The 23,642-nt window shown below is 39.0% G+C and overlaps 1 protein-coding gene across 2 annotated transcripts in view; it reads left to right on the plus strand.

Moving 5' to 3' along the window:
- The window catches only part of ME1 (malic enzyme 1), a 160,624-nt gene that overhangs the window by 127,792 nt on the left and 9,190 nt on the right, over positions 1–23,642 (plus strand). For both annotated transcript variants that reach the window (XM_040058897.2, XM_040058896.2), the window contains exons 8-11: positions 5,680–5,777; positions 7,547–7,660; positions 20,096–20,201; positions 22,977–23,119. In XM_040058897.2, the coding sequence (XP_039914831.1) occupies positions 5,680–5,777; positions 7,547–7,660; positions 20,096–20,201; positions 22,977–23,119 (461 nt within the window). The remainder of the gene's footprint in view (positions 1–5,679; positions 5,778–7,546; positions 7,661–20,095; positions 20,202–22,976; positions 23,120–23,642) is intronic.

Raw genomic sequence — 23,642 nt, forward strand, 5'->3', positions numbered from 1 at the left:
CATTACTATAAAAAAATTCTACATTTGGTACTGTAGTGGTTTTACATTTCCTGACCCGGAAAATCACTCCACATTCCTCTGTGACTAAAAAGCTAAACTGTGCTAACCCATGACAGGTACCTAGAAATTTAATTTTTACCTTGAAATCAAATTGTAGAGAAGATTTCAGGTATTTGTTACGGCTGTGATGGACACGGGGCTTCCAGTTCTTTCTCTGACCAAGATTTTGAAAGATGCAGGTTGGAATGACATACAATAGCTCATTTATATCATATATCTCAATTTCTGGTAACATACGCAAACTGTAGAAAACTTCTTTCATAGACATGTGCTTTACTTTCAGAGACATTGGCTTTCAAGTGAAACATGCTGAGATTTTTTAAATGAAATAACTTTAAAAATAAAATAATTTTTAAAAATCCTTTTAAGACATGCTGTAGGGTTATGTGAAGCGTATTTTTCTTTCAGTATATTCAGGATATCACCTCTTTGTGACTCACTGGTAAATTTACACTGAAATCAGTATGTTTTCAAGTAAATCCCCTACTGTGGCTTTTGTGTAATTTTCCATGCATGTGTATACGTACTGCTCTATTTCACTTTTTGCTCATTATGGGTTTAAAAAAGAAATCCATTCTCCCCATGTTCCGGGGCAGCCAGCTCCAGGTGGCCCTGCTTGCTGGAACAAGGAGTTGCACCAAATGCCCTCCCAGCCTTAGCCATCCTGTGCTGCTGGGACTCTGTATCCTCTTCCTAATATGCCAAATGGTTGGTGTTTTAGAAAGACTACATTTCTCCTTGCCTAAAGCCTTTCTCCTCCTTTCACTGCCTGCTGCAGGGCAGGGCAGCGTGCACACACACCTTTGAGAAGCCCATTCCATGGCAAGAAGAAGGAGCTGCCAGCTCTTCAAAGAGGGGCCTTTTGAACTACCCACAGCTTTAGCATTTGCCTCACTAGCAACTGAGATCTCACCTTTTCCATAGGATCTTTACTCACCTTTTTCCCTCTAAGTGCAGGAGATGGGAATGGATTTTTTTCCCTGGCACTCTGTGAAGGGCTATTTGGATGGCTGGCAATGTTAACATGTAATTTCTATTATGCTGTGCATTTAGAAATACGAATTTTACTTTTACCACTTCCTAATCTTTTAGTCTGGAATGAATATCTCATCTGGAGGTATTTGGATGTGCTGCAGAAAGTTCTCCCCTCTTACTGTTTGCTAGCTTTTTAAAATGAGATAGGTAAAATTACATAAAGGAGCTACTAACACTTGATTACAAGTTTGGTTTTTTTAAACTTTAAATAATGGACAAAGACTTCAGTGCAATAAGCCATTTCTCACTAATTTCAATTAAATTACATCCAGTATAAGTTAGGTTCTTATTCCGCATATTTTGGGACTTTTTCCTCCCTTTTTTTTTTTGTTCAGTTATGTCTGCTGAAAAAGTTCTCTATGCTCCCAAGCATTTATAGTGTGTCAACCCCAAAAGGCTGTGAATTTAACATATTCATGCTCAGTTGGGCAGTTTACTGTAATAAGGCTAAAGAATCTTGCATAGGAAACTAAGACTTGGTATAGAATAGTGTACCTTGAAATTTCGCATCTATTGTGTTTATACAAGACATGACTTACCTTCCTGGAAAACTATAATGACACGTTTGCTGTTGGAGCAGTTGACACTGCTTTAGGAAAATATCCTTTGTTAAATTTGCTTTGATTAATCTTCTAGAAATCTCTGGACAATACAATGGATTTTCAAAAATCATATCCTTGAACAATGTCTATCTTATCCTGCACACAGGGGATTTAACTTGTGCTCTGGCCAAGCCAATTCTCTCCTTCCTGCAGCAATGACAGTCGGGAAAGTGACAAAATCCTGTTTGTGCCTCGTGATGTCCGCAAGAAGTGGTTCACATCTGCCTTGGCAGATAGATGTGAATTGCATTTTGATTTGTTTCAAAAACTCGAGCCAGTATTCAGGGTGAAATTTAAGGTCATGGCGTTAGTCAGAGCAGTTCTGGTTAAACAGATCTGCTATTCAGGCTGCCGGTGCCTCCCTTTCAGTGGGAAGGAATAAGGGAAGCTGCTGACGAGGAGTGATGACAGCTGCTGCCAGCAGCAGTGATAGTGGGTTCAGTAGTCTAATAAACTGGGTTATTATTCCTTTCAGAGTCAAGAGGCTGGATAAAATTGCTGTGGAATACTTTTAAACACCCTTTTTAGAGCAATTCTGTGCAAATCATTATTTGAGAGAAATGCCATATTTAAGCCTTTATCTATCGCTATTATAACCTTTGTTCTGAATCATCCTCATCATGAACATACAGGTAACACTAGCTCACATCCCAAGCAAATATTCAATGAAAAATGTTATTGACATGCAGTGCAGGATTTTATTTGTGCTTCATTTATCTTCTATTTTTCCTTAAAGCAGAAGATCATGTAGTAACAGAGTTTGTAAAAATATCCCAACTGGTAATACTTAATGACAGTCCATTTTTCTGGCTAACAAGCTTAGCAACAGTACATCAGCGATGAAGATAAGTGGTATCCCAGCAATCCCATTTGTTATAAATCCATGGTGTTTCATTTTGACTCTATTACCACAAAGCAGCTTGAAGAGCAGCTTTCACAGCTCTCTGAGAACACCTCGGATGGGAGCAGGGTGCTCTGGTGGCCACAACTTCAAGGAAAACAGGGATCTTACAGTGCTCCAGCTCAGCTTTCCTGTTCAGATTGATGGTCCTAGGAATAAGCTGTGTTACGTAGTCTCCCTCCTCCTCCTCCTCCCCTGCAAGCACAGCTGTGTAATATAAAATAGGAGAAAGAATTTGGCATCCAGTGAGACCATGGGATTTGTTTTTTTCTTCCTGGTTCTGAGCATTGTTTGGTAGAGTACCAAGAGAAACTGAGAGCACACTCTGACTTTTCTTTTTTGCCATTTTTGGTCTTTGCCAGCTTGGCACTTGCCAGAGGAAGGCTTAATTTCATCTGGGAAAGAAACAAGCTAGTTCTTGGAGACTGTGGGGTGGAAGTGTGTCAGCCTGATGGTTGTTGTTCCCAACAGAGGAACCAGTTTTAAGATTTTTATATTTAGAAATCAGGGACAGAATAAGTCATAAAAATGACTAAAGAAGTAAAAAATGCCAAATTTGTATGGTCTAAACATTAAGTGGGCTGAGAACAAGGTGTCCTGTGTTTCTGATGACTGAAATGAAAAGTCATAATCAAAAGCACGTAACAAACTTAATTCTGAGGACACAAGTTTTTAAACTGTTTAAATGGATTAACTTGAAAAAGTGAGTTTCTAATTTTAAAACGTGTTCTTAAATTTTATTTAACATCATCTTTTGTTTTTGAAAAAGTAACCATTCTTGTAACTCAGATGATCCTACCTACAAACCACATATTCAAACCCAGCCTTCAACACCCAAATGATGTCATCGAAGAAAAGGTTTACCCAGTACCAGGCTTCTTACTACTTCTGTTATTTTAGGTCCTGTAGTTTTAGCTACCTATATTTGAAAATCAGTGGTCTGTGTGCCTGTAGGATGAATGCCTGTTTTGAGCATCTCACATTTAATGTGGGGATTACTGCTGTCTCAGCTTTAAAATTCTCCTTGTTTCTGAGAAAATAGACTTGTGAACAGCAAATTTTGGGGAGCTGCATGTTGAGGGCAACTGTCCAATACACTGATTCTGGGCCAAGTGCTTTTGTCAGGCTGGTCATACCCGTTTCACACTTTTTATGAAGGAAAAGTCAATAGCAATGTGGATTCTCCCCTCAACTGTGTGGCTTGTAGGCAATTGCCGTTAGGGCAGTGGTGATCAGGAACAGACTTGTAGGAGCCAGCAGACCTCCTCCTTGCAAGTTCTTGCAGGCTTCTCAAAATAGTTCATGGCCTTATCTTTGATTCCTTGAGTCACTCAGTGACAGCTGCTGCTCAGAGAGGGAAGAATTTGATTTTTAATCCTGGAACTGGACGACAGAGCATGTGTTTATCTCCCTGTGGTCCAGCTCTCTCTGAATCAGATAGGCATTATAAATCTTCAAAGACTGTAGGAACCTCTGTTTTGACTTTCAGTGCCTAATTGTTAGTGTCTGGAGAGCTTTTGCAGTCCTAGAAAAATCACTGCTGTCTGTAATTGGTTCTTCAGGATCTCCTCTAAAAACACAACTTTGCTGGAGGTATTATCTACCCCACTGCTACAGTCCCGTCCATGGGATGTCTTTATGGGATTCAAGTTCCTCGCAGGAATAGAGTCTGATTTTTTATTTATTTTTTTTTTTTACGAGCTCACCTTATGCTTTAGTGATGATAATTTGTGAAAAATGCAAGCTTGTTGCATGAAGTTACAAACACATGAAAGAAAGTCTTCCCTTTCCAGTAGGCTTTGTTGGGAAGAAGGTCTTTGGGTCAGAAGAGCCAGATATGAGCTCCTAGTGACTAAATAGAACTTTCTTGAGTGTGATAGAGGCTGACAGCTTGACTCAGCACTGCTGACAATTCACCTGCAGTGCAGTGTTTCGATTTGGGTGCAGCAGTTCAAGTTAAGAAAACTTTCTGAAAGAGTGGGAGAATTGGGATTGATCCAAATGAGAAAAGCTGGTTGGAACACCATTTGTCTTCAAATAAATGGCTTTTTGCAGAATAAAGGCTTTCCAGTAGTAGATAAGAGGCCAAAATAGAAAAAGAAGAAGGAGAAGAAGAAGAAGAAGAAGAAAAGAAACATTTAGATTTGAAATTTTCAACCTAAAGTACAGTTGAGCACTGGAATAGCTTGCTGAGGACATATAAGACTATTTGAAAGAGGACCTTAAGGACAAGTTAGACAAAGATATGTTGGCAGTCACAGAGGTTAGATTTATCCTGCCACTGTGAACAAGTTTGAGTTAGATGACTGCTTGAATTCTTTTTTTGCTCTACTTTTTATTAATAGCTGTTTCTCACAATGAGGACTAAAATTTCTCCATTCAAAGACAGACAGGGATCTTGTTCTCTGGGGTTCCGATTTGGAGAAGAAAGATCTCCCCAGGCTAAATCATAAACCTAAATGTTAGCCTTTTTCCCTGTGTGGCATAACTCAAAGATAGATTTAAAAGGTACCTCCAATGTTTCAGAAGATACTAAATTGAAACTCCTGTCACAGTGGACTGAAGTCTTAAATAAGTTGGCCTTATTCTTTCAGCTAGTTACCTTCTCTGTAAATGTTCTGTTTAATATTCTACTCTGACAACCACCCCATGAGAAATTAAGTTTTATTTTAGCCTTATATTTTACTGTACTTAAAGTATATATATTTGAAGAATGAAACCAGTAACTGAATTTTCAGTTATCTGGCTTTCTTCAAAATACTTCTCTCTGGACTCTCATGCTCTTCTTTCTAGAAAAGGTCATAACTAGAATATTTTACAAGAGTTTGAATGGCCTAGCCATTATACCCATAGAATCAATCAATTGTATTTTATGTAATAGTACTCTGATATTATTCTCACTTACATTTAACTTTTGTAAGAATAAAGTAGAGCAAACTCCAACTCCAATCAACGATTTGTTACTACCCTCAGTACTTGTATCTTTTAGCCAAAATATGCTGTGGTATTACTTAAAATGTAAAGTTTTGTAATTGTTTCGAGAATAACATGTTTTTTTAATTTTTTTTTTTATTATTTCAGGAACTGCATCTGTTGCTGTTGCAGGTCTTCTTGCAGCTCTGCGCATCACCAAGAACAAATTATCAGATCACACAGTGTTGTTCCAGGGAGCTGGAGAGGTAGGTATTTTTATACATGGGGAAAATTGTACCAGGGTGACTTTTATTAATATTTAATTGAGTTACATATGTCCAATAAAAAAGAAGATTAAATGGGTAGAATGATTAGTAACACCTGCTGAAAGCAGTTTTTTAGCTCAAATGTGAATTTACAGAAAAATCTCCAGTCATCTGGTTAAGGCTCGTATTTTTCATCAGACATTTTTTTGAGATCTCTTCTCTTTTTAGAACTTCAGGTTTTAGCTCTTCTGCTGTAAATTATTGAACTGCTTTGGATACAACCAAGCAAAATATTTTTTGAAATATGAGGAAATACTGTGTAAATACTCGTATTTACCTGAGTCAGAGTTATTTAGTAAGAAGTGCCCCTTTGTTTTTTTTGTGTCATTGAATATAGTTCTTCAATATTCTGCATATTAAGGTTATCTATTTCTGAAGATCTTTATCTTCTTTATACTAATTTTTCAGTATTAATTTCAAGGCTGCTGACACACAAGTGCAGGCTGTACTTATCTACAGTGTGGCTTGTCATCTGTCGCATGGAGCCTACAACCCCATGCTGGCTTCTTCAATTTCATTAAACATTTGGTGCTATGTCTGCAGTTTTCAAAGTGGCTTGTATCCATATCAGTCATGTCACCACCTTACTGCATCATGACTATCCATTTCTCTCGAGTTCCTTCCCCTGGTTTTGTTCAACAAGCAGGTGAATTTATGGTCTAATGTTTATTTTTTTGTCAATAGTTTTAGTGTGGCTGTTGCTGAAAAGAGGTAGTGGTAGCTATCACCCCTGCTGCAGGAGCTAGATTTTAATAAAACTGCTTATTTCTTTAAAAAACACCAAGGGAAATATCAATTGGTTCTCAGTGAAACTCAGTGATAAAGAAGAAGGAACAGAACCAACCCCAAAAAATACATATATGGGTCGGTAATCAGAAATACTATGCAGTCTGTTGGCTTGTTTTGTTGCCTGGTTTTCAATCTGACGTTTAATCTGTTGGATGAAATACTATAAATTCCAGTAAGAATGAAACACATTTCAGCAAAAGATTGACACATGAGTTTTTCTTTCCCCTGCTTTGACTGGGAGTGCAGCCAAGTCTCGAACTACAAAACACATGAATAATAGGTAAAAGGAGGCTTACCCTTCTGATGGACATCACAGAAAAAGATAACAGGAAAAGCTCTTGTGTTTTACTTTCTAGCATGCAGACTGTTATTTCCTTTAGTTTAAATTACAAAAATTTCAAAGAAGAAAAAATATTTTGTGTATTCTGAGGTGAATATCAGAGAATGATAGAATGTTTTGGATTGGAAGACACCTTAAAGATCATCTACTTTGACCCTTACTGTCATGGACAGGTAACCTTCCACTAGACCAGACTGCTGAGAGCCCCATCCAACCTGGCCTTGAGCACTTCCAGGGCTGGAAGTGTCATCATGTGGAATAAATATTGGTTCTAGCATTTTCTCATTTCCAGCCTCAATATTTATTGTCCTCTCCACACTCTAGGAGCCATCTGAAGATTTATCTATACTATGATTTACCTATATAATTTAAGATTTATCTGTGCCATTCTTCTGCATTATGGTAGCAATCAAATGGTAGCAACAGTTCATTAGGTTTATTTTATGAAGATATAATGATTCAGTTTTATTGTTTATTAAAATGAGAAAACTTATCTAAAATAATGGGTAAATGAAATATGTGAGCAGGGGATTTCTTTCATTTCTTGTTTTGTACTCTACTTTTCTTCTTTTTCCTTCAGGCTGCATTGGGAATAGCAAACCTCATTCTCATGGCTATGGAAAAAGAAGGGCTGTCCAAAGATGCAGCTACCAAAAGAATATGGTTGGTTGACTCGAAGGGATTAGTCGTAAAGGTAAAACAATTTTGTCATTACTTTAAATATCACAATACTACTTGCATTCTGTAGATGAAGACAATAACATATTCTCTGTGAAAGCAACTGCAACAATATCTCTCTTGGCATAGCAAGTTGTTTTTCTTTTTTAAAGTTTATTAAATTAAGGACAGACTACCACATTACTTGGCAGGGGGGATGAATATGCTTGGAGTTCCTGTTCTGTTTCTATTAGTGATGAGCACATAATGAAGAAAATTTTTCAGCAGTTCATTAAAAAACGTGTAAGTAAAGAAATGTTCAATTTCGGGGTTTAATATTTCCCATCTAAATGCGACTGTTATTTGTAAGCACAGCCTTTGACAAAGATTTATGGATGTATTACTAGGATGGCAGGCAAGTCATCCTTCTGCAAGAACTGAGATGCATTGCAAGAAAAAGCTTCTCTACACAGTGACACAGCTCATGTTGCAGATGTTGTGGTCTGCAGTGCTATCAACACTGGTCAGAATTTGAAGCTGCTGAGAGACTTCATCAGTCACCCTTACCTCATTCCTTCCACGTGCCAAAGTAAAGAAACATATGAATTCTATGTGCCAGAATAAAGAAACTGGTATGTTTTAAAAGGTGGTTATGTATTTAATAGTTCGTGAGCTACTTAAAGGAAATGGATGAGAGGCTAGTTGCCTTTGCTTTTTCACCTTGCTGGTCGGTTTGCAGTATTTGTGGTCATCTTTGTTGGTACCACACTTCAGAGTGTTCTTTGGCTGTCTGACATTAAAGGTCTTCTGTGGTTCACACAACTGTGCATCAGGAGGATGCATTCTGCAGGCAGTGTCTGCTGGCTTATTGAACAGCATCACAGCACCTTTCACTCATGCTATTAAAGGAGAATAGTGCAGTCGTAGACATTGAGATGCATAAATATTAACAAGGTCAGCTTGGTCATCCCTTGCTAGAAGGCACAAAAGTAGCCTGATCAGATGCAGAAGAATGCAGGTCTCTAGGACCCAGATTTTTTTTTTTCCCTCTGGTGATTTTTTTTTTGTTTGTTTGTTTAATGAGTATTTTTAATCCTTTGGTTTTTGTCTAAGAATTTTGAAGTGGTTTTATGTCCAGACATAAACGACTGCAGGCCCGTGTATTGTTTGTGGCTGCAGAAACCTTGAGGTTGCCTAAGAGGAATCGGCTTGCACCATTTCTTGCACCATAGAAACTGGACATATCAAATTATACAGTTGAACTAAAATCACCTCCTGGTGATTAAGGAAACAAACTGACAGGGGCAGAAGTGCAGGAACTTCACAGCCCTGAAGCAGTAAAAGAGGTCTCTGCTGCATGTCTGTCCTGCCGAGGTGGTTAACCAGCCTTTCTTCTTGCTCCCTGATTTCTTATCCCAGTCTCTTCACACCTCTCACTGCTAATTTGCCAGTCAGCTGAGAATCCGGGTTGTTGCTCTTGGTACACAGAAACTCATTCCTTTCATAGGTTCTAAATTTTTAGTGACTCGGTGGACTGCATTCTTTCCCCACCACCTTGGAGCTTCTGCGCTCTCAAGCAGTGCCAAAACCAATCAGCGTCTCACACAGCCTCGATGTTCCTTTCCTCTGCTTATTCTTCTTGGTGGAGCTTTAATTTGGGTTTTGTCCAAAAAGCAGTCCACTGAATTTCATGTCCTGCCTGGGGTGTGTTTGTGAACTGTTTGTGATCGCCAGACATAACAGCTGTCTGAGGTAGATCAGGGCTGAATTTGTGGCCAGATGTTGATGCAAGCAGCAGGAACCGACGGTGCGTATTTCAGGTCATTGCTTGTGTTCCTGGAAGACCTGGCAGCACCCGTTTTCCCATCTGGCTGTCCTGAGGGGCTTGAGAATGGATGGGTGCTTGCTGCTGTGTTGTGTTTGAGAGACATCTGTCAGTGCAAGGCCTGGGCTGGACATGAGGAAACGTCTTCTAGGGCTCTGCAAGTCCTCTCTTGGCTTTCTTCTGCAGCAAAATGTTCCCCTCCTGAAAAGTTAAAAAAAAAAAAAAAAAAAAAAAAGGGCAAAATACCCTCCCTCCAAAGAAAGAAAATAGAATGTAAGCCTCAAGAGTTCTTGAGATTTTACTGCTGGGAAGTTATATATACAGTGAGTAAATAATTAAACTATTCCTGGTTCCTTCTTCTGGCCTGATGAGAATGCTGTGGTTTAGATCCACTTGGGAAATTATTTTGGCTTTAGCTCATTGCAGAAAAATGCTGCAGAGCTTGAAGAACTTTCCAAACTCTTAGAAATGAGATAAGAGAAGTAAAATGAGGAAGATTTATGAGAACAAGGTAAAATTAGAAGAACTCTATAATTACAAACCCTTTCATTATTGCAAAGGTAAGAATTACCAAAATCAAAGCATAGATAGTTAATCGAATTTTGCATAAACTAAACTGTCACTTATTTCTTACTACTAAGGACATGTATCAATGGAAACCTGATCAATAAGAGTCCCTTAAGATTTGCCTCACCAAAACCTGCTTGATCCAAAGAATTTTATGTAAAGCAGGCAGACCTCTTCACTACTAGAAATATTCTGATCAGTTGCTTTAGCAGTATGAGAAACAACAGAATTGCTGAAGACCCAGCAGTTACTTGTACAGCTAAACTAATTTTTACATCATTTATAATCTATGCTGTTTTGATCATTAATTTTGCAATGTGTTATTATAGACTTAAATATTGTTTCCCCTTTCATCTACTTTCTGTAGAATTTCAACCAGTTCTATCCAAAGAAAAATAACCTGGAAACTGCCGTTAACCTGGCTGCAGTTTCCACCTTTTTCTTCTTCCCCCACCCTCAAAAGTTGCCACGAAGTCACTTATCAGGCGTTTGTTGCTGAATTTTCCTTTGTGGCTTTTTAATTTTAGTTCAAGTGCAGCTGTGTTTTCATTCTCCTGTTAATTTTATTTTCCCCCCATGGGAACCGTCTGTTTTCATTAAACCAAGCTGATGACCAGCTTTTCTGCTATGCTGTGGTAAAAGAGCTGGTGATGGAGGCTGTGTTTGTTATTTTGCCCATGGTTGTGTTCTGTAATTCCTTCTAGAGAATTCACAGTGTTGGGGTTGTTGTTTGGTCTTTTAAAGTTTCTTGAAGAACGCTTTCATCTTTTGAAACTGTTTTTCAAAGGTGGGTGAGGAAGTTTTGCACATCATAGTATCATTAGCATTTTGCGCTTAAACTGTGTGACTTTTTGAAACTCACTGTCTTAAGTATCCCAGTGCATTCAAATGGAAATTTTAATGCTTAATTAAGAGACACTTTAAAGTTGGTTTTGCACTCTTGTGTACTTGAAGATTGTATATAATCACTTGGGACTCATTTTTAGTTCTGAATTTCTGAATTATCACACGATCACAGTCTGTCTGATGAATATGTATTTCCCCATATAAACACATTGGTGAGTAATGTCTCCCTATCCTTAGTGTTCCCATTTTTTTTTCTGTTAATCCCACAGATTACATGAATGTGTGATGTGTGGTGAACATGTTTTGTGTCTTCTTTAAAGCTGTCATAGTGTCATGTTTAGCTGTATTAGAGGCCAAGTATTAGTCCATGAAGTTTAAAGACAGTAAATTCTTTTGTATCAACTAGTTGAGAAGAGGCAGAATGTGAGAATGTTGGGATATTCATAACGTTCACCACTGCATTTCAGTAATGTGCTACAAAGGCTTTTATTGTGTTTTGTTTTGTTTTGTTTTGTAAGGCAATACCAAGAACAGGGTAGGGTGATAGGCAAGAGGATTCTTGGAACTTCCTAGAAATACGATACAGTTAATAAAGCATTTTTATTGTTTAAATGGACTTAGTAGAAACTTCCCCCCACCCTTTGCCAAGGATGGCTGCTCTTGTGCTGAGGATGGACAAGGAATATTCCTGGGCTGCCAGACATGCTTCTCTTGCAGTGAAGTTTTTCTGTAATTTGCAAGGCAGCATTAATTTTTGTGTGCCACATAATCTCTAGCGCACAAATGTTGTTCCTTTGCAGAGGGATGAATGACATCCTAAATATTAAAGCCTAAGTCAACATGGAGAAATGTTTCTTTTGACAGTTTTGCACTTTATTCTTTCTAGGTCAGCACAGCAATACTTGTGTCTAGTCGAGTGACTTGTATTGTAAATATCCATTACATGTGTGATCTTAAACCGTGTATGACAACCACAAGAATATTCAGTGAGATCTGATGGCTGAAGGCCTGAGAATATTGATCTTTTAGTATCACAGGTAGACTGAAAGAAATCCCAAAAATTTAACAATTTCTGTGGTCCTGATTAATTGTAATGGAGATAACCAGGTAAACCTGTAGATAATCACATAAAAGGATTTTATTTTTCAGCCTCTTTCCCTCATTTCATTATCGCTGGCAATCTTATTTGCAAAAGATTCTCACAACCCATTAACTGGCATTGGATATGACCCTGATTAAAGTTCATGGTTTGGTCAAACCTGGGTACATACATGGTTCAGCCTTTGCTTAGAGAATGATGGAAGAGAAAGGGACATTTGGGAATGATACTAGAATTTCAGTGCCGGACTCAGATAACAAGTTAAAGAATTTTCAGAGCCCACAATGAAATATCATAATATCAAACTGAATCCCTTCCAGACTGTCTGTTACTGATTTTACTGTTTTTTTTTTTTTTTTTAATTTTATCAATAATAACTCTTAAAAAGTTTCAATTTCATACTAGATGTGAATTTGATAATGACTTTAACTTTTATATACCACTGTCTGCCAGTTCTGCTAGCTTTTAATTATTTCTAGCTTTCTTTTTATCAACAGTCAGTTATTCTGACACTTCTGTTCTTGATCAGTTCTTTTATGGCTGACTGCAGCTGGCTGGGACTCTTCAAGCCAGAAAAATGATTTACATTTTAGCAAAGATGCAATGCCTTGGGTATCTCCAAGGTGCCACAATCACTCAAAGCAGTTTCTGCCTTATTTTACTTACGTAACATCGCAGCGAAGCCATCCTTGTTTGCTTCATCAGTTTTTCTGATGTCTGGGGAATTAATCTGTGCACTTTCATCTTGCATTTATCATGTTCTATATCAAGTACAAGTTTTTCAAAAAGGAAACATTAATTTGTCTCCGAATGCTCGTGGCATTACTCATGCTCAGTGAGTAATGTATGACGACAAGTGAGGACAAGGCAAAAGGGTGATTGGTGGGGTGTTTCTCTAAAAGAGACGCCACCAAAACCTGCTGCCTCTGTTGGCATGTAACTCTTTGACACTGTGTGCATAAGATGTACTCGTGAGATGGAGACCTGCTCTGGGCAGTTTATTATTTCTTTTACTCATCCTCTGTTACTGAAATTAATGATTGATTTGCTCCATTTTCTGCTGTTCTGTGGATTTGTGATTTGCTCTGGTTCTCAGATCTTACCTTCTTGAAATAATTGTCTTTATAAGTTTTGTCCTGCCTGTTAACCTTGTTAACTTATTTAACCCTGTGTGCTTATTTACATGGAAAGGGTACTTTATAAATTTTACAGAACTAGAACAGCACTCCTTTTCTAACAATGTGTTTTAAAGTCAACACCAGAATAGTATTTCTTGCTGTAATCGTGTGTTCTACTGCCAACTATTATGGCATTGTCTCCTCAAAATGTTGTGGTTTTTTCACACAATTGGCAACAAACTGTTTATTAGTTGTGTGCTTAAGTTGCCTGGTTTGGTTTTAATGTCTTTTCTTCACCTTTAGGTGTTAGATAGTGGGCCTGATCAGGAGGCACTGTCACTTTATAATTAGAGTTTCAGTATGGGGTTTTGGGAGGGCTTACATGTCTCTGCTTTTTGGTTCCTAAATGAGGTGGAACATGAGTGCCTGTTACCTGCAGGCCCTTGGACTTCAGTCAACCCCTGCCCAGTGAGTCCATATCCATACCTCCACCTTTTTTATTTTGCATTTTGTGACTTCTTATACCTGATGCTGTCCCGGAGTTCTGGCTGGGGGAAGCCTGGCCTGTCCCCTCCCAGCCCACTCTCTGTGCCCCTCCTGTGCCGTCCCTTTCATGATTCTCAGGCCTCCCCATGGAGGTCCCTCTGCAGTCCCTGCCTAGAGCTCTCAACAACCTTTAGACCATGGATTTACTTGTGGTGAAACAGATAAAGAAAGCCACATAGAAAATCTCCCAAAAGGGAGGTACTTCACCACCTTCTCCCATAACTCATAACCACTTTTTTTTTCACAGTTGCTTTTTTGTTTGTTTTTCTCTTAATTCTGCAATAGGGAACTCACAGGAAAAATGCAAGTAAAACCAAAATATTTGCACTTGGAAATACTCAACTTAAGAATGGACTGCTTTGCTCCCTGGTCTACAGTTCTCATGTCTTTTGTGGTTCTCATGTCTTCAGTATTTAAGAACCTCAAATTATTTTATTAATTCATCTGTGTACTGATCTCGGAGCTCTTGTTTAAATAAGCCACAGTTGACACAGTGAAATGGAGGCAAGTGTTTATATAAATAGATTTGTGCCTCCCTGGTTGTGAGACGGAACGAGTGCCAGCACTGCCTCAAATGTGGGACAGCGCAGTCGTCAGGGTGCTCTGCCTGATCCGCAGCTGCCTCCCAGCTGATGGGAAGAGCAGTTCTTGGAGAGCTTCCAGCCCTGCCTCTCTCCTCGCTGGCACAGAGCTGCTCTGCTCTTCAGCCCTGCTTCCTGGGGCAGCCCTGGCAGACCCAGCTCGAACAGGCCATGGCATTAGGCTGCACGTTGGTGGTGTTTGTAAGGTTTGCCTCCCATTTTCTAATTTCCCATATAGATGTCTGCTGCGCAGTCTGGTCTCCTGTTTTTACAGCTGTTTTCTATGAAATTTCTCAGGGTTTTATTGATGGGGCATTTTTGTTATCTGAGCCTCAATTTGGCTATAATGTGATGATAAGAGTAACTTTCTGTGAAAACTGTGATCTACGTTCGCTTGAAACCTGATCCCTGTTGATCAGACCCTTAAACCAAAAAAACCTCAGAACCCTCCCTGAAACTGCTCCCTATGAACTGCTTTAATTTCAAATCCAAAATACAAGCAATTTTTTCATGGAACTATTAACTTGAATTGAAAAGTGTTCACGTGACTGCGTTTTGTAATAATAAAATGTAATACCAATGACTCTGACCCATTAAGGAGTAGAAACATTTTAGGATTGCCAACATCTTTCATATGTAATGTCACAATCAGAGAATGCTTCTATTGTTTCTTTGTCTCTGTACTTCGTATGCTGATTTAACACAGTCCACCTTTGTAATTCATTTGCTAATAAAGAATTTAGTTCATATGACTTTCCATCTCAGATACCACAGTGACTTCTAATATATCTGTTTTCAGGCTGCTTTCTTCTCTTTTGTTCAAATCCAAAATAACCCAAATGTTACTTGCTACAGAATTATGCTGTGATAGAGGCAATACTTTTCCACTAAAAACTAATTTTTGGTATTTTCCTTTTGGGTCTTTGGACTTAGGGATTATTAATATTTTTCAGTGTTATTAATATTTGCAACCTTCTGTATTCTAGTGGAAGTATATTGTATAGTTTATTCAGGCAGCCTGATTACCAATTAAAGATACTATAATTTCCTTTGTGGTACGTTAGTTGTTTTTAGTAGGTTTTTTTTGTTGTTGTTTGTTTGTTTGTTGTTTCCCCCCCCCAAACAAACTTTTTATAATGCCCCCAGAAAATTACTTATTCTATAAAAGAAAGAAATAATATATATATATAGCATTTCAAATTATAAGGAAATAGTCTTGGTGCTTTTTTTTATTTCTTTCATGGGATGATGAATACATTTGGGAAGTAAAAGCAAGAAGAATGTATAGCCTCTTTTTCTCACTTTGCCTTCCTCTTTCTATTGAAAGAGTTTGTGTGCTCTGCTCGAAATAGCTGCACAGGTATCACCTTAAATCTCTTGGTTCATCTGTGGATTTCAGTGTGAAAGGCTTTCTGTTTGGATTTGGGTAGTGTCCCTTGATGCAGGAGAGACACATATATCTTTATGTACATCTACATATGCTATACCTAATCAAAAGCATAATGCACCTTAAGACAGCTGATGCCTGGCCTGGAGGAGTCTTCGTACAGCTATTTGAACAACAGTGCAATAACATCCTTTGAGAGGAGCTCTTGGAAAAAATCTGTCAAGAAAATCGCTCCCCTGTGTGGTGAGCATTGAGGTGCTTCAGTGAAACAATGCAGAGGTTTGGTGTACTGCAACTGCCTTTAAACTGCTGGTTTTTCCAAGCCCTTTTCATTGACTGAATGAATTTTTAATGGCGCTGAAAGAGCAAGACAGTGGACTTAGAAGACATATCTGAATGTGACTGAAGATGATGTTTCTACTTAAAAGACTTACAGCTTCATACACAGAACCTCAGAGCTCATTCAAACTCTTCAAAGTATTACGTATTTTACATATTTTCTTTTTCCTGTTAGGAGAAGAAAGGAAATACCAGTAAGCTCTGTGCCATGTTAGTATCTTAGGATTATGGAGATGAAGGCAGACCAGAGCAGTTTCTGATTTGTGCTGCTTTGTGTTGATCATTTACTGCTCATTTCCCAGCAGCCACAGTGCAAAAGCTGGCTAAGCCAGGACTGGAAATGGAAATGTCAGAAGATGTGCTCTGTGCTTCTGGAAGATGTTTTAGTCAGAGCAGCTCAGCTCTGACAGGTCCAGCCACCCAACATCTCTCCAGTGTCAGGAAGGAGACAAGACAGCAAACCACATCCAGAACTGAGACTTCTGCATTTTGGCTCCATCCTCTTCTTTCTGCTGGCTGAAAAAAACTCTGTGACTTCTTATTCCAGCTATAGGCATTCAGGGATGAATGTCTGGAAGCTTGTACTAAATGGACTGGCAACCCCTTATTTTAAGGAAGATGCACAAAACTGATTTGTTTCTTCCTTGCTGCAGGCCCTTGCTTGCCCCGTTGGCAGGGCACAGAGGAAAGGTACCAGAAATTAAGAATTTATCAGTTTGTGGAGGAAAATCTACTGTCGAAAGGACTGGCCTCTAAAGTATTGAAGTTTTATAATCAAATCAGCTGGCTAGTCTTGAAATCTTGGATGTAAAACTTAGGGAGGTATTATGTAGCTCCTTTGGGATCACTGAATTAACAATTAAGATACATTTCTGACACCTCTCCTATGAGGAAAGGCTGAGAGAATTGGGATTCTTCAACCTGGAGAGCAGAAGGCCCCAGGAGACCTTCTGTGAGCCTTCCAGTACCTAAAGGGGTCTATATGAAAGCTGGAGAGGGACCTTTTACAAGGGCATGGCGTGATAGGACAAGGGATTTCATCTTGAAATTGAAAGAGGATCAATTCATATTAGAAATTAGGAAGAAACTTTTTTTACAGTGAAGGTGGTGAGGCAGTGGAAGAGGTGGCCCAGAGCAATTGTGGATGCCCCATCCCTGGAAGTGTTCAAGGCCAGGTTTGATGGGGCTTTGAGCAACATGGTCTAGTGGGAGGTGTCCGTGCCCAGGGCAGGCTGGGTGGAAGGAGATGATCTTTAAGGTCTCTTCCAACCCAAACCATTCCATGATTCTAATTTATTTTAAAATATAAATATTAAAAAACAAAACAAAACAGAACCCAAAACAAAACAACAAAAAACCCCCCAACCATACAATTTCTTTTATAAGGATTTTTCCAAGCAAAAATCTCTATGCCCATAGCTGTTGTTATTTTTGCTAAGCCACATAATTTAATATTTCATTCTTAGTTAATATGCTAGAAAAATATTTACTTGGAGACATGATCTACGTTGACTAACGGGATCAAACTAATTTCAGACCAAAGCTGAATAAATTTTAAATAGTTTGAGTTTTGGCTTGCATTGGGCTTTTTGATTTGTTTGTTTGCTTGTTTGTTTGTTTGTTTTGAATGGTAGAATATCATGTGTGAAATTAAGAGCAGATAGAATTTAGGGTAAGGCAGAAGTGAATCTGAATCTGACCTGAGCTGACCCATCTGGCTAGCACTAGTCTCGCTGCCTAGCAGCCTGAAAAATGTTGCAGTGGATCACATCCTTACTGTTTGAGTACTCCTTTGCAGCCAGTTAAATGAGAGATCATTGTCAATGTCAGGACTTTGTATCCCTGGTGTTTCATCAGGTTTTAACACCTACTCAAAAGCCAGTCAAGTGTAAAAGTGTATAAAAAAGTATGTCTGCTTCATGAAGGATTTTGATTATTTGTTTTGTCTGAAATTGAAAATGAAAGAATATCAACATTTTTATCCACTAAGATGTCAGCCTGATCTCTTGGCTGTTACATACTGAGGAAAAAAATCAAAGGTCACCTTTCCTGAGCAATCTGTCCGGATCTACAGATCCTGGAGGGGTACAGAAGCCTGCCACAGCCTGAAGAGCGAGCTGGTCACAGCCCTGGAAGATGATTTTTTTCCTTGGTAACCTAAGGCAGTCTCCTAGAGGCTGTATTTTAAGATCAGATGGAAAACTGCCCTCCTCAGCAGCAGCATGATGAGCCATGAAGGAACCACCTAAAGAAGCAGCCTGGGACTGGATGGTGGCCCAGGGCACTCACTCCTGCCTTCCCAGCAAACCTGCCACCAGGCATTTCAATTCCAACCAATCAGCAGATTAGAATGAGAAGTGGCTTTTTAATAGTATTTTGACTTAATCCTAGCAACAAGCTTTTGGTCTGGAAGTCATAAATGTTGGGGTTCCTTTTTCTCTGATGACTAAAAAGAAAGCTTCATATTTTTCCCTTGAAAACGTTAAGGAAAAATCCTGCTTTTAAATGAGATGGGTCTAAAGTGTGTGTGCAGGCTGTGGGGACCTCTGCTGGGATGCTGGGAAATGGCAGACTGCAAAATGCATTTGGTGGTGGAATGATTCCGGCATGAACGTGCCAAAAATGATAATACTGTGGCATTCCCTCAGGGCTGACAATTCCACATTTTATCCACAAAGGAAATGAAGTGCCCCAATCTCAGTATTTCTGTGCTGATCACTCTAGGAGAACACTTAAGACCTGCATGAGCCCATCCAGACATAAAAATGTGTAGAAGAGAGAGATCTGTGGAAATGCCCTGTAGTCATGGGTGAGCCAAAAACAGCTGACAAGGGCAGTGGGGCAGAGCTGCTCAGTCAGCCCTGACCACATGACAGCTTCCTGTGGCACCCTTGGCATGGAAGCACTTTCCTTGCAGATGGAAATGAGAAACAGCCTCTTCTTCTGCCCACCAGCTCTGGCAGTGGCTGAGCCAGGACCGGCAGAGGAGCTTCGGTGATGGGACTGGCACGACCACATGCTGCCACACCGCTGAGCTGTGGTCTGAAGTGAAGCATCAGCTTTCTCAGTTCTGTTATAAAAGCTTATGTCTGTTGGTGCATGCAGGCCTAAATTGAGCCAAAATTTTCAAATTTGTAGACTTTGATGGAATCATGGAATGAATTCTGTTCCAATACTTCAGTGTAGCCTTAATAATCTTGCTAAGATTAAGGAAACTTTCATCTTATTAGTTGTAAAAGGTGTGGCTGGGGAGATGATATATATCTGTTCTGGCTATTTGGTCAAAATCACAGTCAGCATTCGATTTTCCTCATGTACTTCCCTATACATCTGTTTTATCTGCGTCTTTCTGTCTGAGCTTGTGAGATGTTCGAAGGGCTAGAACCAACTTCTAGATTTTTGTTTGAAAAGTGCCTTTGCAGTGATATTTTCTGCAGGCACAAGACTAAAACAAGGGGTGGAGGCATGCTCATTTTAAACTTTTCTCCGAAGTTTTCAGATGTCTGTTTACAGACAAAGCTCTGCATATTTAGACAACTAACAGAATTTTCCCAAACTCTGGCTCATTCTCATGCCACACTCCATGTTACACTGAGCTCAAACCCACTTTGCAGCCTGAGTCGATGTCAATGATACTCTATAGCCCTTTCTCCTGCATCTGTCATATTCCTTTTGGGAACCTTGCTGGGCATCACTGGGTGGAAATTGCCAGTAGAGTTGAGGGAGAAAGTTTTTTCACAGCTGAGTCAGTTTTGTTAATGCAGAAACGGTGCACCAGACATCTGGTTAGAATTGGTTTTATTCCATCCTTAATAATGAATGACTTAAATATGAAAAACATGAAGAAAAATGTAGGCTCCACTATAGTCTAAATACTCACACTGTATAGTCTGCATACTTTTAGATAAGAGCAAAGCTGAAAAAGCTAGGAGAAACTATATTTTGCTCTGTTACAATTATCATATAATTGCTCAAATCAGTAGTTAATACTGTGGGGTTCTACAGCTATCTTCATTTTAAAGTACAATTGCTGAATTTATTGACTTGTTTTATTAGAGAAATAGATTAAATAGGATGTGTTAAACCAGATACTTTGTAAACTGATTATCCCCCGGATATTAGGTTCCATTAAACTTAAATATGTTTTTCTTGTTCTGTACTCAGGGGCGTGCCTCATTAACACATGAGAAACAGCGTTTTGCCCACGAACATGGTGAAATGAAAAATCTAGAAGATATTGTTAAAGATATAAAACCGACTGTGCTAATAGGTAATTTCTTTGACTTTAAAGCAATGACCTTATTCTTTGTTGAAAAAAAATGGGGATGTGGCTTTGTCTGAAGAGAAGATCATGTTCCTCTGAACAGAGTTTACCTTTGTGTGTTTTCAGAAAACACTGGGTACATAATGGACTCTATTAAGCAACTGAAAAATAGTAACTATCCAAGCATGTAATCCTGCTTTCATTCTGAGCCATCCATTTTACAGGGGAAAGACTGACTGTTTGAACATCTGATGGAGGACATTACCACTTTTCCTAAATTACTTCTGGTGTAGTGTGGAAGGTGTAATACAAAAAACCTCAAACTTAGAGTGAGAAAACTGAGCTAAGCTCATGTAAAACTATGCAAGTATGAGTGCATAGGTGCTGTATCTGAGTCTTCTTTCTACTCACATTTAGGTCCTTAGCCAGCAGTCCTTTAGGCAGACCAAAATGCAGATTTTACGAAAAAGCTGAAGGATTGTGATCTCAGTAACGGATTGCTCAACTCTGTATAGTTGGTATTGGTCTTTTTTGAAATAAGTAAGACTTGAAGATTAATCTATCTGGCTAGTAAAGTAATTCATCAGGTGCCAGAAAACTGAAATGCCACAGTGATAATTATCTTACATTTTAACAGCTACCTTTTTGACTATGCCTACAACACATGGTTCTTGTTCAGTAAAATCCACTTTTGCCAGTGGTCGTCAGTGAGGTAAATGAAATGTTTCTTTTCCTGTGCCACATGAAGATATGACTGGAAAAGGAGACCAAGTGGTCCAGAGAATTTACTTAATATACTCCAAGGCTGAAAAAGCTAGAGAGACAGAAGAGTAGAATGAATGAATATTTATCCAGATAAAGGTGTGTGGATGCTATGGGAAGATTTGCTGTCATGAAATATGGGGGGTTTTGTGTATCATTTTTATGTAGAAGCCTATGTGACTCTCCCTCAAGGTCACTTTCTCTTATCGGTTCCGTATAATGAAGTCTTTTCCATCAGAAACAGCAATAGAAACTAATATTAAGGATTTTTGGTCTGAGTGACTAGACAGTCAGGACATTCCATGGAGTACCAGGAGTCATGGGGAAATATGTTTATAGTCCTTCCTCCCACTGTTCGACTTAGCTCTGTCTGAGCAAATCCTTACACACGTTTCACTGCCTGCAATGGCTCAAGGAAAAGCCTCAATTTAGAGAGACCCATTCTAAGAAACTGCAATTAAAATAAATAAATAAATAAACAAATAAAAAAATAAATAAATAGCCATAAGCATTTTGTTTTACTTTAAATCTGAGGATAGTTGTCATTCTAACTGTCGGGCTGTCCCGAAGCAGTTTTAGAAGACATTAAACACTTGGCAACTGAAGATTTAGCTAGAAACTAAGGTGTGTAACAGGCTCTTATGCAACTGTTCATCAAACACAGAGTGGCTCTGCTGGTCTCTCAGAGCTTTTGCATCTCAGCATCCCTGTCCATTCATAGAAAGTGAAGTCCGAGTTGCAAAAAAATAGTAGTATGTGACAGATGATACCATGCTCCATGTGGAATCAGTCAGAAAATACTGTGAGATGCCTTAAAGAAATGTTTGTCCTGAAGCATGACCTTCAAGCCAACTCTGGGTGGTGAGGACCCCTATCACCTCCCCCCAGGGACCTTGTGCTCTCCTCAGGCAGATCCCAAGTTGTCCTTTTAGACTGGGCACTGTCAGGATGCTCATTCGAGCATCAGTGACCAGACGTTACCGTACTGACCTGAGAAAGACCCAAGTTCCAGGCTCTCCTCTCCCAGCCTGGCTCAACTCCCCAAGAGACAGAGAACAAGCTCTTTTTCCTGCTTTTGAAAGTCAGATGCTGTGTGGAAAGCAGAATGGGATGTCAGGCACTGGGGTCTCTGAGGAAAAAGGAGGCTGCCTTCTTTCCAAGCCAGGTGAGAGGGGTCTCTGGTAAAATAAAGATCCCTAGTCTCACTCCAAGATCTGTTTATCTGTTTATTTTCACTGAAGGTGTGGATATCCTTGAATTCCCAGCTCTTGAAGGTTATTCAGAACTAGGGGTGTACTTGGCGTCTCAAAAACATCACACACCTCCCTCTTGGGTCATGAATTGTCTGCGGTCCAAGATCGAAGTACTGGCTGCAAGTCCACAATGCAGCAGAGTGCAACCTAAGTTAGATGATTTCATCCTGCAAGAGCGGCATTCAGTTCCTGTGAATAGCATTTGTAACTGTAGACAGTAGAGGGAATAGAAACATATCTCTGGTGCAATGAAAAGGGATGTATTAAAAAAATTGCTGTCAGGGAAGGCCTAGACTTGAAATTTTTACTTGCCAACTCAGCCCAGATGTAGAAGGCAGAGACTTTCACACATCATGTCAGAAAAAACCCTGAAATCTGGCACACCGGATTTGGGAGAAGCTATCCGGCCTGTTGCACAAAACTTTAGGACCCAGAGCTGCATTTATCTAGTCCATACTGGACCTAGCTGCAGGTTAGCTGATAACATTTTTATCTTACACAAAGGGCCTGAGAAAAGGGAAAGATCACCAGATCTTACTGGGGCAAATAGGCTTTGCCTTATGCTAGGGATAATACTGAAGTTCCACTATTGCAAAATCCCTTATACAAAACTATTTCAACTACATGGTAGCAAAAAGGTTGAACTCCATTTTAAAGAGGGAGAGAGACAGAAAAAGGAGCTCTGTTCTCTTACAAGTGACATGCATGTCTTACCTTGAACTAATTTAATTTGTTTACTTATTATCTGTATGTTTTTCTTCTTTAGGAGTTGCTGCAATTGGTGGTGCTTTTACTTCACAAATTCTTCAGGATATGGCTGCTCTAAACAAACATCCTATAATTTTTGCTCTCAGTAATCCTACCAGCAAAGCAGAATGCACTGCTGAGCAGTGCTACAAATATACAGAGGTAACCAAAAATTAACATCTTTCCAGTCTAAGTCATGAAAAGTAAATCTCAAATGAAATTTTAAAAGGGAGGAGGACAGAGGGTGGAGTAGCATGTACTAATCATTACTCTGTACATAGATAAAATGAGTTAAATTAAGTAACAGATTTTTCAGATTTTATCAAGACAATTTCACTGAATTCAATCATGCTTCCACACTCATAAAAGCATTTCATAGCTTTTATTGGTATAGGCAACACTTAAAATCTTTATTATAACCAAACCGTCAGTCACCATCAATCATTAAAGCATTATGTCTGTTTTTGAACTGTACCATTTTGTGTAATATATACACACAGTGGAATATTTTTCATTTGAGATTTCATAAATACGCTTTAGGGTAAGAAAAGATATCAATACATGAAACAGAGTCTTTAAAATAATTCTAAATTAAGAACTGGGGTAATTGACTCTTCTTACAATTACAAAAACATAGGTTAAAATAAAGAGAACTGTGCTTGCTTATTTATTATAGAAGTAGTGA

Source organism: Hirundo rustica, chromosome 3, assembly GCF_015227805.2.
Source record: "Hirundo rustica isolate bHirRus1 chromosome 3, bHirRus1.pri.v3, whole genome shotgun sequence".
NCBI classification, from domain to species: domain Eukaryota; kingdom Metazoa; phylum Chordata; class Aves; order Passeriformes; family Hirundinidae; genus Hirundo; species Hirundo rustica.